At 35.4% G+C, this 18478-nt stretch overlaps 2 protein-coding genes across 4 annotated transcripts in view; both read right to left on the reverse strand.

The window, feature by feature from the left end:
• Positions 1-18401, reverse strand: part of LOC145269369 (uncharacterized) — a 46802-nt gene extending 28401 nt beyond the window's left edge. Inside the window, exons 1-3 of one of the 3 annotated variants that reach the window (XM_080125057.1) lie at positions 18308-18401; positions 7960-8052; positions 4949-5061 (exon numbers count right to left, since the gene is read on the reverse strand). The gene's annotated coding sequence lies outside the window, so the exon portion shown is untranslated. The remainder of the gene's footprint in view (positions 1-4948; positions 5062-7959; positions 8053-18307) is intronic. The other 2 variants (XM_080125055.1, XM_080125058.1) reach the window with 2 other exon arrangements.
• Positions 16341-16859, reverse strand: LOC145269150 (uncharacterized). Its single transcript, XM_080124757.1, has one exon. It carries the CDS (start codon positions 16857-16859, stop codon positions 16341-16343), a length of 519 nt encoding a protein of 172 aa, XP_079980883.1.
• Positions 18402-18478: the final 77 nt, after the last annotated feature.

The following is an 18478-nucleotide window of genomic DNA, read 5'->3' on the forward strand; positions in this document are numbered from 1 at the left end:
TTTTATTATTTATTATAATATACACATAAATATATTTATGTTATTATTTATTATGATATACACATAAATATATTTATTTTATTATTTATTATGATATACACATAAATATACTTATTTTATTATTTATTATGATATACACATAAATATACTTATTTTATTATTTATTATGATATACACATAAATATACTTATTTTATTATTTATTATGATATACACATAATTATACTTATTTTATTATTTATTATGATATACACATAAATATATTTATTTTATTATTTATTATGATATACACATAAATATACTTATTTTATTATTTTATTATGATATACACATAAATATATTTATTTTATTATTTATTATGATATACACATAAATATACTTAATTTATTATTTTATGATATACACATAAATATATTGATTTTATTATTTATTATGATATACACATAATTATACTTATTTTATTATTTATTATGATACACACATTAATATATTGATTTTATTATTTATTATGATATACACATTAATATACTTATTTTATTATTTATTATAATATACAGATAAATATATTTATTTTATTATTTTATTATGATATACACACCAATATATTTATTTTATTATTTATTATGATATACACATAAATATATTTATTTTATTAATTATTATAATATACACATAAATATATTTATTTTATTATTTATTATAATATACACATAAATATATTCATTAATACCATATGTGTCACATTTTCTGGAATGAAAGAGTGAATTCTTTAAGCTATCTTTGTCTGTCAAATAAACAAATGCAATAAAAAACTGAAACACCTAAGTTAATTCTGTGCAATATGGAGTATTAGAATATTCTTGACTTGACAAAAGCAAACTCTTCAGATGATTACTATTGCTGTTACAACGCAGGTATATATACTTGGTAAGTACAAGCTCCATTATAATTTATATCCTGATAATGGTGAAATGCCTGCTTGGTTTTGACCTCTGATAAAAATAGATGTAATGAAAGTTCCTGGTAGCGTATCTACCTCTAAGTTAAATGTCCAATTTCCTCAAGAAGCAATTTCAGAATCCAAAGCAAGCTGAAAAATGATGTATAAACGTGGAAAACGGTCGAATTAAAGAAATAGATAATTGTTGGATTGCTTTTTATGATAAAAAAACTTTGAGCTAAAATGACTACTCTTGCTGCTGAATGTCATCAAGCATATTAAAGCAAAAGTTTTCTCGTATGGACCTATAGAAGTTCATCCTTCCTGTTGGTTTTTACAGTTCTGGCACTGATTTCTGCACAAGTCAAGAGAAAACCGATTATGCTTTTCAAACATGTATAGATCTACAATCTGCTTAACAAGTTTGCCAGTGATACACTTTGGACCTATCAGATCATCGTTTAGAATGGCAATAGGTATTGCATATACAGAGTATAATTTGGTCAAATTAAGAGGTCTATTATAGACATAGTTTTATAACAGGATTAACCAAGAAAGCAATCTTGGAATACGTCTTTAACATATATGAAAGTGTCACATCTGAAACTAACATTTCTGAACACTTGTTACACTTTTAATTAGTTGCTCAAATTAGTGATCTGGAAATTGGATGGTTTCTTATTTATGAAACAAGCTTCCTGATAACCTAAACATTATTTCTCTGAGGAAGATGTTTTCATTGTGTAATAACTCAATATATCTCTTCCCTTCTCTCAAAATATAGTGGCATATTATGCAAACGACAAATACATTGTATAAACAATAAGATAACTGAATGGATAACCTAGCACTGATATATAAAAAAGAAAATTGTAAGACTTTTGCAAATGTTGCTAAAAGCAATCAAGAGAGAAGCTGAGCCGGTATTGCAGATGTGTGACTAATGTTTTACAATGCATGTAATAATTTTCCAATTTTCTTAATTCAACAATTAATAAATATTTCAAGATTCTACAGAATTGAACAATATGTTAAAATCATCAAACACATTTACAAGTGATTGATGAGCTATAATTTATTTTTCACATATGTCATTATTTTGTTTATTATTTCATATATTTAACTGTACTAATATGATTTTTGTATAACTAGAAAAAAATGTTTTTTTGATGAAGCCATAAACACATCCAAAATGTTAAAATCGGGAGATGTAACAGTTATACTCTTATTCACAAAACGCAATTTAAAAGTTTAGTATAAAAAGCGTGCAGAGGAAAATGAGAAATTATAAATCATTTAAATATTACTTCTGCAGGTGCAAGCGAAAAACAAAAACGGTATTCAAATAACAAATTTAACTTATTTTTCATAAATGTGTTTTTAATGAAAAATAAATCAAATATATATTAAATAATTTTTTTTTTTAAATCATATTTTTTAGTTTGTGCATACATTACTTAATATCAGTGTTAGTTATACATCCATACAAGTTGATTACCTTTTATTTCTATTTATGTTTACAAAATTTGATTTGTTTTAATGAAAATGTGTTTTCGTGTGAATAAATATTTAGAATTTTATGATGCTATTGACTGTAATTTATTTCCCGGTATTTTATATCATTTAGTATCTGATAAAGTGAGTTACCTTCTTTAAATATCAATCGAGCGACATTGAATCTAAGTTATTATTTCCAATATTAGTGATTTGTTTAAACCTATAAAGTCCACATTGCAATTTATTGAAAGAGGTCGAGCTTATCCCATAAATGTAATGAGATCATTTGTGTCATGAGTAATTACTATAGTAACTTGAACAAAAAGGAAAAGTTTTTTGATCAGTTAACTTTTATTATGTCTTTAACATGTTTCAGAAAACAAAAGTCATGATCCTTGAAGAAAAAATTAGAAACAATGAGAATTGATTAAAAAATTGAAAGAAATCTTTAGTTGACGAAAACTTGGATGGAATTATATTTGAAAAGAATAGTAAAGCAAGCAACATTGAAAGAGTTGTATTTGCAAGTATTCCAAGCTTTCTTGGTAACATGTAATTATCAGATTAGTTGTGTGCACATGTAGCAATCCATTATTGAAAAGGTTAAGATATCTAAGCTTGTGTGTCAGTAATGGTAGAGATCAGAGTGTCTGTTCTCTTTACATAGGTTCATGGTTTGCAAGAAGTACAGTGAGGCAAAATGGAGTTTTTCCTCTAAAAAGTAGTCCCTACGTTGAAAAAAGGAAATCTTGAAGGCACACTTTTTTGCCAAGTTGACACATGCAGGAAAACTTGAAACACACTAATTGATTCTGAGTGTCCCTATTGCATATTGAGCAAGAGACATATAGGGAAAAAGAGGGTGTAATTATGTCGTGATAATTACAAAAGCCCCACTTGGTTTTCATCTGTTGAGGAAAATAAATGTAATGAAAATTCTTGATATAGCATCTACCTCTAAGTAAGGGCAACTCCAATGTCCTGAAGGAACAGTTTTAGAATCCAGGGCACAATGAAAACAGAATAATTATGTATAAACTTTGAGATCAGTCCAATAAAAGCAGTAATTGTTTAATTGCTTTTAATATTAAAATAATTCTCATCAATGGTTAAAATTCGCTCTGAATCTAACTTTCAAATTATAAGGTCAATTATGAACATAGCTTTATAACAAGACAAATCAAGAAAGCAATCTAGGAATACATCTACAAGATATATAAAGTGTCACATCTGAAACCAATATTTTTGAACACTTGTTATACTTTCAGTCAGTTGTGCAAATTTGAGATTTGATGATTTCCTATTTTGCAAACACACTTGCAGACACTACAAATATTATTACCAGACTGTGTTTTTTCTCTGTAAAATTTGTGTACATCACCCCTATTACAAATACCTACTGGCATTCTATGCAAATCACAATCACATTGATAAGCCAATAGAATGACTAAATGCATTACCTCCACATATATATGCTAAAGGGACAATTGACAGGGAAGTAGAGGCTGATCTAATCAAGAGAATAGAAAGTAGTCTCTTTTCTGATGGAATTAATCAATGTTTTGCATGTGTTGCAGATATGTGTATCTACCAGTGATAGTATGAGCTAGTCAAATACAATGAATCTATTGGAAACGGTAACAAATCTGTGATGAAATGGACAAGCTATTTAAAGACCATCATTGCTGCTATTAGAGGTGCTCAGTAACTTACATTCATCATTTGTGGGCCCATAAGATTTTAGGTATGTCTTAATTTTATTATAATGGAAGAATTCTGTCAATAATACTAGCATTAAACAACAAGAGCTTCAGAAATATTCCAGCTTTTGATGTCTGAATGCATTTCCATCATGTCAAGGAAAGCATTGTTGAGTTATTCATAAATCAATGATGAATTGTTGTTAAAATGTGATTCACTGTACAAGAGCTTGTTTGTTGGCACATGATCACACCTAAGCATAATGTCTATAGTGTAACCACACTAGCTAATGCATTTTAAGTTTTTGCAGTTTTTATTCAATCACATTATCTGCTGATAAAACAAATCTCTTCGAAGATAGGGATTATAGAATAATTATTCAGTAATTTTTTACAATATGAAAATTAAAACACATTCACAATATTTTAAAAAGAAAATATAAACATGGATATAAATATGAAACTGTGGTAGTTATTCAAATTTTCTATTTCATGAAAAAAACTAAGAGATTTCATGAATAGCCAATAATGAACATTTTAAACATTTTTCACAAATAAAAATAAGTACCTGTTATTCAAATATATTTCAACATAAATCAGTTTTTTTTAATCACAAAGCTTTGCATTAAGATTTGTGCTATAGATATATGCAGTTTTGTAAAGGTCTGTAAAATAATTTTTGTGTAACAGATAAGGAACGGTTGTGCTGTTCAAATTAATTGACCTTACATTAAATTAAAAAAAATCTCATTTATTACAATATTTAAAGAAATAATAAACAATAAACAGTTTTACAAAAAAGAAATAATTACCTGGTACTCAAAACTTTTTCAACATTAAGCAGCTTGTTTTCTTTGAAGGGCACGGAACTCTGCACATGGATTTGGGCTAAAGATATATGTAGTTCAGATTTTCAGATATTTTTCTGTAAAAATTTTTAATTAAAGTTTGTTTAATACAATAAAAAAGACAAAAAATTATGATTTTTGATTGTTAATAATGCATTTAGAAAATTATATTTTTAAATATATTTTAACACTAAAAAATTAAATCTTGTGTCTTTTACAAAAATGTAAATCGAAATCTGAAGGTAAAATAATTAAAAATCAAATAAATTGAAGTTAAAATTCAAATACTTCTAAATTGAAGCTGAAAATAATCATATAAAACAAAATAATGAGCAGGTAATTGAAATATTCTGCACTTGTGATTAATATTTATAATTTAAAAAAGAACATTACAGCAAAATATTTTAAGGCTTTATACATTGTATTGATTCGTAATTGGAAAAGAAGTCGGTAAAGAAAACGATCAATATAAAATGGAATTTTGTTTACGAATAGTTGAATTGTGGATTTTTTTGTTATAATATTTTTGTTATAATTTTTCATTATTTTTGTTATATTTTGTTATAATTTTTGGTTAGAATTTTTTGTTATAATTCATCAAATAATTTTGTCGGTAAATATAATGCTTATAAATAAAAAATAAATCGAAAAAAATATTCTAAAAATTTAAAAGATAATTTGGACATTTGTCATCGGATCAAAAATTATCTGATGTTTCCAAAACTTTTTAAAATGTTATTTCAATAATTCGAAACGTTAATGCATGTAAAAGGTGTAGAATTTTATTTCATATCATTTAATACAATCGCAAGCCGATCATAATCATATGTTATTATACAAATACTAGAGCAATTGTTGGGCTATCAAATCTTGTTGTTCCATTACTGCAGTTCTTGTTCTATTAAGTCGATCATAAAGCGGTGTCTTTATATCAATCTGTCTCCTGTCAGATAAGTGTTTTTTTCTATAGGTTAGTGATTGTTTTTGGATTCCCTTTGTATAAGAAGGTGCTTTCAAAACCTCATTAGTTGTAAGAATAATCACAGTGTTCTTGTGAATCTTGAGTGTGCATTTTTTATTTTTTTGTTGATTTGGCATGGTATGATTCAATCAAATATGATAGGGAGAGTAACAAAGTGCTAAAGCTAGTGTGCCCAAAGATTGAAGATATGCACACCAGTTTGAATTTGTGGATTTATTCAGTATATTGTTCCATGTAACAATATCTCGATATTGTACATTCTGTGTGACAGGAAAACTGACATTTTTTTTAATCCATTGCCATTCCAGGCAACACTAAGCTTTCTTGTTGCCGAAAAACTGCACACTTGTGTCTTTTCAGGGTTAGCACTGTCAAATGTAAATAATAATTTTAAAGTTTTCTAAAACTTAAATAATTTTAATATATTTTCCAAATTTATTTTCTGAAAAATCCATAAAATTCACATAAATCATAAACGTCTGTATCCGAAAATTAAATATATTTTATTTCATCATTCTGGTATATTTTAAAAGTAGAAAAAACTAAGATCAAATGCCTTAAAAATTTGATAAGCGCATTATGGAGGGGAGATAAAAATATAATAAATTACCTATATATTATTTTATTTTAGTTTTATATATAGTTCAGCCATTTTTAAAGATCACGTTATGGGGCCGGTGAAATATAATAAAGTTTTCATATATTATTTATTTTAGTTTATATATAGTTCAGCAATTTTTCAATAAGTTTGTAAAAAATTAATGAAATTAATCAATTATTTGATTTTAGAGAGAATTTTAACAACTTTTTTTAAAGTTTTTGAAAATTCAGTTTGACAGAGAATAAAAATAAATGAGATTTCTTTAAAATCTTTCTTCTTGAGAATACTACAAAAATTAGAATGAACCAATTTTATTTTACAAGTTTTTACTGTTATTATTTGTTATAGGGGTCGAAAATTGTTTTTATTATGGTCATACCATCTGTCAAAAAATATTTAAGAGGAGCGATGCTTACTTTGGGTGAGTCCTTCCATCAGGGGATAAAGGTACCACTATGAGTAAAGCATGGCAATGGTATTCATGGTTTAATGGGAGGAGGATGCTAGGAGGTAATTGAAACCTTTAAAACGAGTTCTTTTTTCATTCTATTACAGTCGAATTTTCAGTTATCGTGGCGACTAGACTTTGCTCCGGCAACCATTTTTCATACTGTTGTTACAAGACCTGACCAAGAGGAGAAAAAAGAGTATTCATTTTTTGCAACACTGATGTTTGTCTGCTCCCCTCAGAGTATTGCCTTTCAACAAACATTTTTTTTCAACATATTGCATAAAAGAAATCAGTTTTTTTGCTGACTTTTCTGTTATTGAGTTATAATTCACCGGATGACTGTCCTAAAATCAAAGTGGAGGAACGACTAAAGCTGTGACATGGGGGCAGAGTGACCTCCTCATGTTTATTCCATCTTCCAAAAGGATATTCTGAAATATATCCATGAAATGGAAGTTTACATCACAAAGCTTGAATTGGCCCAGACTCCAGAAACAAATGTTCTGGAGATGGAAGTTAGTTGGGCATCACAACTCCAGGAATATCACATGGAGCTGGGTGGACTGGATAATTCTTTGCTGCCAGTTCCCTCTTGGATACAACTTATACATCTACACCAAAAAAAAGTTCAGCTTTCTTTATGGTTAAGTCTCCACAGATTCAAATCACTGGACCTACATTTGGTGGTTTTGAAATGACCACCGATTACGTGAGTTTCCAGAATTTCTTTTCTAGATTCAAAAACAATGATACTGAATGTTAAAACTTTTTGAAGTTCTCCCTTATGGACAGAGCATTGCGACTAATCAACCACTTAAGTTACATCAGCGTGAATTATCAATGCGCACTTTCCTGACTGAAGAGGGAATATTTGGATATCGATGAGATTATCAATCAGATTCTTTAATACATTCTGAATTACATATAAAAAACATATTTACTATGCATCTCTCTTGGAAGGGTTATTCCTGTAACTTCTCCGCAGATGATTCAGGTGGAGCACGATTAATGGGCAAGATCCTTTTCCAGAAATTCTGCAAAGAGTTAAAGGGGGAAATGATTGAACTGACAGGGAGACGAATATCATCATCTTCCATATTGGAGTTCACAGGAGAGGCTATTAAACAATTATAGGTCAAGGGAGGCGCTTCTACCAGTTCCACATTTGAGGCAGGATGGTGTTCTTCTCAGGGATCAGCATGGAGACTCAAAACTGCATCTTCCTTTCATACAAACTTGTCCTGGATATTCTCGAAGCTGCCCCCCCCTCATTCTGTGTTACCTTTATCAGCGGAAGGAAGTCTGTTGAAGTTAAACGTCTCTTGGACCCAGGCAGTGGGCGGTCATACTTGTCTGATGATATGCTACACTTCTTGGGTTCGACAGAAACAATTAATGTGGATTGCCATTTTAGATGGTCCACCCTTCTTGGTGAATGTGATCAGAGCTTCAGGGAAGTGATCCTGGAAATTGGTTTGGGTTCCAAAAACATAGTGACATCCCCTATTTTGATGGATCTATCAGTTTGACTGTCAAATGTGGAACCGTTGCTGAGTGCATTCCAGAATGCCAAATATTCCCTGGCTGAAAAATTTGAGGCTGGCTCTAACTTCATCCCAATCAAGGGAATCATTGGATTCGACCTCCTGCACCAAATTGGGTCCGTTTCAACTTGTCCTCTGCCTAAAGGGCTGGGCCATTTTTTTATCTCAGCAAGTATCGTTCCCTTTGGAGTCATGGAATCTTTCTTATCTGAGGACCAAATCCCCCATGCGGTGGCACATCTATCGGTTAACTCTCTAATTAAGCAAACTCCACAAGTGCATTCCTCCGAACTGTATTTCGTTTTCAAGGGACAACTCACTTATCTTGACGACTTCACAGAATTCTCACTAACAGTGAGGGATAGAGAGGATTGGAACAAATGTTCAACATGGAGTCTTAGGGGATATAGGACTATGATAATGAACAGATAAGGCACTTTCAAGATGCCATAGAGTTCAGGGATGATGCTTACTATGTGTAGCTTCTCTGGCATGTTGACGAGTTAGCCAGAGTCCTGTCCAATCTTGCTGTGTCCTTGTGTATATTGGACTGGGTGGCTAAGAATCTAACAAAAAAGTATGTACCAAGACTATCTGGAAGTGTTCTGACAACAAGATCAAGATGGTAAAATTGAAGATATCTTTGTGCCATGAATTTGGCAAATATGTAAGGATATCGCATCAACCTGTTGTTAGTCAGATCCGACAACAACTATAAAGATTCGTCCTGTATTTAACTGCAGTTTAAAAACCAGTGACAGAATATCCTTAAATGAAGCTCTTTACTCAGGGGACATGTTGAATTTATTTATTTCATATCAATTGTATTCTGTTGGTGTACATCCGCATGGAATTTTAAATGATTCGTTTCAAGCTGGACGCAAAAGCAGGTTCTATTTTTTCCTCAAGGATGGAGATCGTCTTCACTGTTTTTGATATTCAACATTGATTTTCAGATTCAATGCCAGCCCATTCATACTGTGTGTACTTTAATTTCATGCAGCTCAGTATCCATTAGATGATTGTCGCAGGATGATGGAGAACCGTTTCTATGTAACCAACCTTGTTACATCAGAAACACATTATTATAAACCCGCTGAGGTGTATTCTCTGACAAAGCAACGTTTGCTGGAGAGAGGATTCATCATCCAGTCCTGCAACACAAATGTTGATGCCCTCTGAGAGAAGATGAAGATGGACGGTACGCTGAATGTACATGACAAAGAATGGCAGAGGGTACTGGGGTATCGATACAACCCTATTTTGGAGAAAATGCATGTGGCCCCTGTCCAGTGAAGGTTCTTTTCCAAAACTGTAAGTTACAGTCCAAAGCCGTGTATTTATTAGGACTATATGGAAGAAGGATTTTGACTTTTTTTTTTTTTTCATGGAGTTCACCACTTATTAAGGCCCAATGGCCACTCAGGGATAAGGGTTATTGTGTGTACAGTAATCAAAGGTATAGTGTAGCAATAGTATTGGAGAATTTGTAAGGTGTCATTACTTAGGGGGGGGTCATCAGGAATTTGTTTGTGTTGGACTTGAAGACATCCAGGTTGAAGTGGGAGCGAAACAGGCAAGAGGAACAGAGTTCCACAGGCGTGCAGTTCTAAGAAAGAAGCTTTGTTCATGGTATCTACGTTTTGATTTAGGTACAGATAGGGAGTGGGGAAAATTATTGACGATGGTTTCAGCTAGTCGGGTGTGCTTTGAAAAAGATTGGCGAGGGGGGACCAGAGAATGGAGCTCAGACGAGCACCTGCCATGGAAATAACGATAGAACAATGACAGGCTCGCTACGTCTCTTCTGTGGGAAAGAGGTTGCAGGGTAGAGAAAAGGGCATCCCCCACCAAGCCACGGAGTCTATTTTGTACTCTGTCAAGGCAAGATAGGCTGGTTTTAGCAGCCCCCGCCCAGATGTGGCAGCAGTACTCCACCTTTGGACGTACTTGGCTCTTATTGATAGAGAATTGCATCATTAGTGAGATATCTTCTGGAGCGGTAGAAGAATCCCACCATTTTCCCAGCAACCTTGGCCAGAGACTTGATGTATATGTTCCATTTAAGATCAGGTGTAAAGGTCAAACCCAGGAGCTTATCGAAGCCTGGGGCCTCCCTTAGATGAGAGCCATTTCAATTGATGCCAGATGGGGATCAGAGCGTTTATGATGTAGAGATATGAGCTTGGTCTTAGATGCATTAAACGTAACCAGCCACCACTTTCCCCACTGTACCACACGCTCAAGATCAGAGGAGAGTGAATCAGAGAGAACATCATCATTTACAGCCTTTGATGTGTTGCCATAGATGGTCATGTCATCAGCAAAGATGTCAACGAAAGATTTTAGTATGTGTTTTGGGAGATCATTGATGTAGATCAGGAAGAGAGTTGGGCCCAGTATGGACCCCTGAGGGACTCCAGCATTAATACTGTGGGCCTCTGGTTTCTGCCCATCAACCACTACTCTTATGAGCCTATCTGAGAGAAATGACATAATGATAGAGAAAACATTTCCAGTTATACCGTAGCTGGAAATCTTGTGTAGTAGGCCTTTCTGCCAAACCTTATCGAAGGCCTTTGATATGTCGAGAGCAATTGCCCTAGAAATGAAGCCTTTGTCGAGAGATTCACTAATCCTAGGAGATATAACCGTTAGCACATCTGCTGTAGATCTAGCAGAGCGGAAACCATATTGCGTGTCGCTAAGAAGGTTATTTCTGCTAAGGTGGTTGACTACTTCTCTATTTATTGTGGATTCCAGCAACTTACTCATGACACACAGGAGACTTATTGGTCTGTACTGAGAGGGGGATGACTTATCTCCTGAATTCTTAAATACAGGGCATACTGATGAGGTTTTCCAGGGTGTTGGGAAGCACTTTTCCTTAAGGCAATGCTTAAACAGTTTGGAAAGTATGAGGGCAAGTTCTAGTTGTAATTTTTTTAACACTTTAATTGGAATACCGTTGGGACCAGTTGCTTTACTGGAGTCAAGGTTCTTGATTAGCTTGGTGACCTCATGCACAGATATTTGTATGTTGCATAGCGTGTTGTCTGTTATAGGAGGGAATATGGGGAGTTGATGGTTTTCGTCACACAGGGTAGAATTTGCTGCAAAGTTTTTGGCAAATAGTTTGGCCCTGTCGGATGCTGTCAAGATGACCTCTGGTCCATTGATAATGGTTGGGATTGAACGCACGTTTCTGTTCAGGATCCTATTTGCTATTTGCCAGAACTGGTGGGAACCAATCGGCTGCTCAGCTACTTTGGATTTAATGGATTGAGCATATAGTTCTCTTGCATTTTTTATTACTCTTTTACAGTGGTTGCTGGCAGTCCATGAAAGCAGCTTTAGTTTCAGTGCATCTATTACGTTGGTAGCTATGGAAAAAGTGATTTCTGTGTGCGATGGCAACAGCATATTCGGGGGAGAACCATGGCTGGCTGTTAGGTTTTTGTTGGAATTTTTTGATGGTATGAATTGGTCTATGCCTACAAGTAACCATTCGGTCAGGTCTGATACTATAGAGGACACATCCTTTTTAAACATTGAATGGAGAGGGAGATCAGATATGAATGTACGGAAGCTATCCCAGTCCGCCATAGAGTATCAGTATACAGCACGGTGGAGAGGTACGTCTGTAGATTTATTATATTTCATTTTTATCTTAACTGATACAACACAGTGGTCGGAGGATCCCAGAGGAGATAGAACGGAACACTAGCATAGCTCAGGGGATGTGGATAGAAAAAGGTCTAGGAGGCTTGCAAACTGACCGGTACTGTCGGGCACACGGGTGGGCTCGCAGACAATCTGAGTGAGGTCATAGGCAATGGCAAAATCATGACAGAACCTCCCCTCATCATCAGTCTTATTTGACTGGGTCAGCTATTCCACATTATGGACATTGAAGTCACCGCAAATGTGAATGTTAGCTGAGGGATGAGCAGACAGGATGTGGTCAATTTTTTCTGATATACTCTTAAAGACAGTAACTCCACTGTTGTGGGGGCGATAGAGGGCAAATATAAATGCGGCGGTGTAAGCAAGTGCAACCCGGAAGCACATATAAGGTAGATTAGGGTCTTCTCTGGAGATATCCCTGCCACATGGGAAGCCATCTTTTATGTAGGCACATATTCCATGCCCGTGGCGATCTTGCGGGTCAGATTTAGATGTTAGGTTAGAGTATCCTTTAATTATGAACTCATCTAGGGAGGTGGTCGGCCCTATTCCAGTTTCGCTTAGAAAGAATATGTCAGGTTTCGTCTCCTGTAATTGGGTTTCAACCTCTGGAAGGTTAGAACATAGACCCCTGATGTTGGAGAAGGAGACGTGGTAGTAGGGGTCTACGTAGGAGGATGGGGTTCTAGGTTTATTCGTGTTTTCTTTTTTGAGATATTTCATGTTGAGGATTTTGGGGTTTGTGGAACAGGTCAGTAGACTTGGTTAGAGCAGAGAGGGAAAGTAAGAGAGGAAAGATAGGAAATATTTTTTTTGTAGCACCTGATAAGGTAAAGCTGTAACAATTACCCACTAGTATGGCATCGAGAGGCCCCACCAGAAACTACTGCATGGTCCAGAATCCATTCACCAAATGGCAATACAGCAGCCCCAGTACTTTGCACCTACTGATAGGACAGCCTCCTTAGTGGTTATTCCAAGGTTCGGGTCTTTGACTATCAGGCGGTTAATGCCAGCCCAGATGAAAACGTTTACCTCCAGCACCTTTACTAGTGACATGGCCGCAAGGATAGACACAGAGACAGAAAATTTCCGACATCTCAGACTACTGTTCACGAAGTACTACCGACCTGGGAAGCAGCTTTTTCTTCACCCTTTGTCAGAAACATCACTCATATGAAATGAGGACTGAGGGACAAAAAAGGAGAAGCGAGAGTTACTGAAGCTGTCGATAACACATCCACTGCATTATCTACTCTCCATTAAAATAAAAATAAAAACGGTAAGAGGGACTTATTTATATCTACTTGGTATAAGTCCTTTGCCCATTCCCAGTTTAGAATAGAATTTGAAGATAGTCTCCCCTCCCATATTAATCCGTGGAAGTGTTTTTTTTGGAAGGGGGAACAATCCTCTCCCTCCGGAGATTTTGAGTTGCTGGGGGTACGTTGACAAGGACCTGTCAGGGTTAAATTATCTTCATTTTGATTGATGTGTCCTTGTTGTAGGACAATCTGGTGATATATATGTCTTTTGTGATGCTATGAAGGAAGCATATAGATTTGCTGCATATGTTGTTCAAAACCAGCGATCTTGCTTGCTGTTCACAAAATTAACGGTTGCATCAATGAAGGAGAAAATTCTGCCTGTGTTAGAGTTAATGACAGTCAATCTTGCTCTAAGATGTCTGCCAACCATCCTGAATAATTGTGAATGGTTTGTCCCAAAAATTTATGGAAGCAGTTTAATATTCAAAGGACTGGCAGGTCTCTGCGATTTCTCTATATTTTCTGCATTAGGTGCATTGTCAACTGGGCTTGTTTCAATCAAATGGGCCGGGTCTGCATTTGCAACGTTGGGTCGAGTATTCTCAGCAGGACCCTGAGGTCCATCAGAGTGTGGAAAATGAGCCAAATGTCTAAGCTCCACTGAACCCTCATTATGCATCATTATGCTGTATTCTTGCATGCATAGGGTTGGCCTCGAGGAGTTCCACTACCTTGATGATTGGATCGTACTTGCTCCTGTTGCCAAACGATTTTAAAAGTACCTCCCCAGGTTCACAGAGCCAAACACATAAGGCAGTACCGGTAGAAGAATGCCTTTCAAATTTGAACAATCGTTGGTACTAGTGAATAGTAAGGAGCGAATAGAATTTAAAACATCAGGTAGAATGTCCTGCCAAGCACTAAGGGGTAACTGTTTAGATTCCAGGGCCAAATAATTCCGTTATAGCACTCGCACTGAGTGTTTCCTCTTCGGTTGTATGCAGTAGTGTTACTACACCCAACCCCAAGTCGCATCAGGAAATTTCTGAACTCCTCCGACATGAACGATGTTCCTCTATCAGAATGGATTAAAGTGGGGAGTTCAAAAATAGAAAAAATATTCGTCAGGATTTGATTGCGGTCTGCAAAGAACAATCACGGCAAGGAAATGCAAAGGGAAATCAACTGTACTCATCCACAATAGTAAATAGGTAACAACATCCTTTCGAAGATACGGGGACAGGCCCTTTGAAGTCTACAGAGAGGTGCTGAAAGGGAGCAGTAGCGCGGATCAGTGTATTGTTAAAGAATTGAGGCTTTATTTTTGCGCACGTTTTACACTCCGATGTTACGCGTCGAACTTCATCAATTAAGTATGGCATATTTTGTGATCGTATAAAGTGCCAAAAACGCTGTACACCTGGGGTATATTAATGAACTGTGTATTGCCCTTAGCTCCTCCAAGGAGGAAGCAGCAGCACCACACACTCTCGATAAAACATCGGTAACGATGTTTTCACTTCCAGGATGGTGTTTTATATCATACAAGAATGGGAGAATCTCCGTTTTCCACCGAATGATTTTATCGTTTTTAATTTTTCCTTGGTTAGCTGGCTTATACATAGCAGATACGGTTTGCTGGTCTGTTATGATAGTGAAGTGCTTCCCAGCAAGGAGCTCCCTCCATTTTCGGACACATTCAACTATCGCGTAAACCTCTTTTTCAACTATGTGTAGTCGTATTTTTGATGGGTTTAGTGAGTGGGAAAAGAACGCTACAGGCCTATCAGCCTGTAAGAGGGTACCTCCTATAGCCTTTTCTGAGGCATCAGTTTCGATATTAATTGGTAGTTCGTCGTCGATAACCTTTACAGATGATTAAGTGACATCTTTCTTGAGTTTCTCGAAAGAATTCACAACTATAGGTGGCATGGCAGGGGACAAATTTTGTGTGAATACTTAGGTATCCATTTCGGTAGTAAGAAAACATACCAAGACACTTATTTAATGAATTTGAATCCGAAGGAGGAGGCATTTGCAAAAGGGGTTTCAACTGCTCAGGATCAGGTTCGATAGTTCTGTCACAGATTTGGTATCCAAGCAAATTGATAGAGCGAAGCGAAAACTTTAATTGTACTCGGTTTATTTCAAGGTTCTATGTTGAGGTAGCCTTTAAGAAATGTTCCAAGTTAGCGTCATGCTCCTCTTGAGTTTTGCCGCAAATGGTAATATCATCAATGTAAGAAAAAGTTCTGAATAACTTATTTTCAGAAATAAAGAAATTCATAAATTGTTGAAAGGCAGAAACCCCATTAGTGACACCCATGGGTATTCATTTGAATTGATACAAATGATTTCCAGCTTGAAAAGCCATGTAGGGCCTATCTTCGGGATAAATTTCTATTTGGTAGTAAGCCTTAGACAAATCAATCATACAAAAAATATGATACTGGGCACTTTGGTTTACGAGATCCTCAATCCGAGGCAAAGGGTACACGTCAAGTAAGGTGAAATGGTTAATAGTTTGGGAAAAATCAACCACCAGTCGTTTCTTTCTATTAAGTGACGAAGTTACAACAATTTGAGCACACCACGGTGAATAGCTCATTTCAATGACGTCGTCCTTAAGTAGTTGAAGAATTTCCTTTTCAATAAATCAGGCATCCTCCGCACGGTAGTTTCGGGATTTTGTAGCAATGGGTCTGCAATCAGGGGTCAGGTTTCAGAACAATTTTACAAGGGCACAACTAATCTTGGTTAGCGCGCGGATTTTTAAGGCATCCTGAGATCCACCGAAAGAAATAGTAATGCCCTGGTGTTGTTTCAAAAAAGGCACCCGAGTATAATGTCCATACAGGAGTCAGGAAGCACAGTAAGATCAATCCCTTTATATTCGCAACCATTGAAGAAAATGTTCTTCGTGGAATATTCAGACAGTTTAAGGGAAACGGCAGATGATGCCATAGAAATTACAAAGTTACGTTTTAAAGTGGGCAGTCTCATTGTTTTGACAATGCGGGCACTGATAAAATTATCAGAACTGCCAGTGTCTATAAGGGCAGTTAACCTTTTTCCTTTTAACTCCACAGTTTCGGTGATAGGAGGGCAAGTATCACCACCTTTAGCGCGGGCCCCTATGATAGCAGAAGAAGAACGTGAAAGTGTCGTTAGAGTAGAACACCAAACTTTAGAAAAATGCCCGAATTTACCACAGCTTCGACATACCTTATCGCGGGCAGGGCAAAGGTGGCGGTCATCCTTAAGGTGACGTCGGCCTCCACAGTTGTAGCACTTGCCATGAACAGGAAGGGAAGCAGAGAACTGTACAGAGTCACACTCCATTCGAGAATCAGTTGGAACAGAATTTTTAGAAATACAAGTGGCCTCTGCGGCAGAATCGGTCACCACATTTTTAGTTCCCGTAGTAGAAGTAACAGCAACTGTTCCAATCTGGGAGGCATACGATTCCGTGCGAAATTGAGCTTGTTCTAAAGTCCTAGCACATTGAGTAGCTTCTGTGAGAGTTAGAATGTCTGTTTCAAGGAGCCTAGCACGTATCAATGAGGATCAGAGACCACAAATGAATGCATCATGGACAGATTTATCCCTGTAAATGGTGGCTGTTACGTCTTTAAAACAACAGTCAGCGGCAAGTGGATTCAAGGCCTGAAGGTATTGGTCAACAGACTCGCTTTCTTGTTGCAAACGCGTGGAAAGCAGATGTCTAGTGTGAATAACGCTTGGAGACTAGTTGTAAACGCCTTTCAATAATTCCATGGCATGTTTTAAAACCAGAGCAACCTTTGATAACATCAGCAACAGAGGGACCAATGTTTAAATAGAGAACTTCTAGCTTATCAGGGTTTAACGAAGCAATAGTTGATAAGTAGTAATTAAAGTTGCAGAACCATAATTTCCAAAGCTTGCTGGCCTGAGGGTCTGCCGAGGAAACATCAAATTAATCCAGGCGAATTATCTTCTCCATGAGGAAAATAAAAAATTAGTTTGGTAAATTGTGGTGTTTTTATCATAGAAAGGAAGACAGAGCAAAACCTCTTTACTAGGCTTTACCGAACTAATTTCACAACCAATAATAAACGTAAGAGCAAATAGTAAAGAGCAGGTAGCAGCACTCAGCAGTAAACGCAAGAACTGTTAGTAACTAAATGTTTTAAAAAGGAAAAGGAACGCGTGCAAAATCACGTGCCAGAGAAACTTTTACTTTAACGGAAATATAAGTCCACCTCCACAATTTCGACAATTTTTCATTTCCTAAAGTAATTTTATGTTAAGAACGGCTTTCAGAAGACACCCCCAACACCTCCAATGGTTTTCGGAATAAACACTCCATTTTGCGAGGGGGGTGGTGAAAAAATATTTTCCCAAAACTTAACAGATATCCGTTGACAGCATACCCACTCGCAAACAGTATATTAAAAAATGGGCGGGGGGGGGAGGGTGCAGTGTAGGTCGCCGAGAAGTTGATTTATTTATCGCACTGAGATTTTCAGAAAACCAATAAAAGTCGATATTTTAAAGGAAATTGTTGAGGTGGACATAAATGTAAATATTTACCAAAAAGTTATCCGCGCATGCAAATTAGAAATGTTTGTAAAAGTGAGAAATTATCAATAAATTGGTTGAATTATTTTTTATCCCATATTATCTTTCTTCATTCATATGTAAACATGGAATTTCTATATGAAAACCAAAGTTAATCATAAAAGTTTGAACGCGCCCCAGTATTAAAAAAGAACATTTAAAAGCAATTAAATTCACGTAATACTTACTTTTTTGTTTTGCAATCTGTTTTCAGCAAAGAAATGATTATAAGAGAGTTCATTAAATCAAAACGAGTTTGACGAGTGGAAGTTAACATTTTAAGATGGTGACCGGAAAAGCAATTTCGCAGAAAATTAAAATAATTATTTTCATTTTTTGTGGTTCAAAGTTTTTTATTT

This window comes from Euprymna scolopes, chromosome 45 (assembly GCF_053919585.1).
Source record: "Euprymna scolopes isolate OS-2025 chromosome 45, ASM5391958v1, whole genome shotgun sequence".
In the NCBI taxonomy this organism is placed as follows: Eukaryota; Metazoa; Mollusca; class Cephalopoda; order Sepiida; family Sepiolidae; genus Euprymna; species Euprymna scolopes.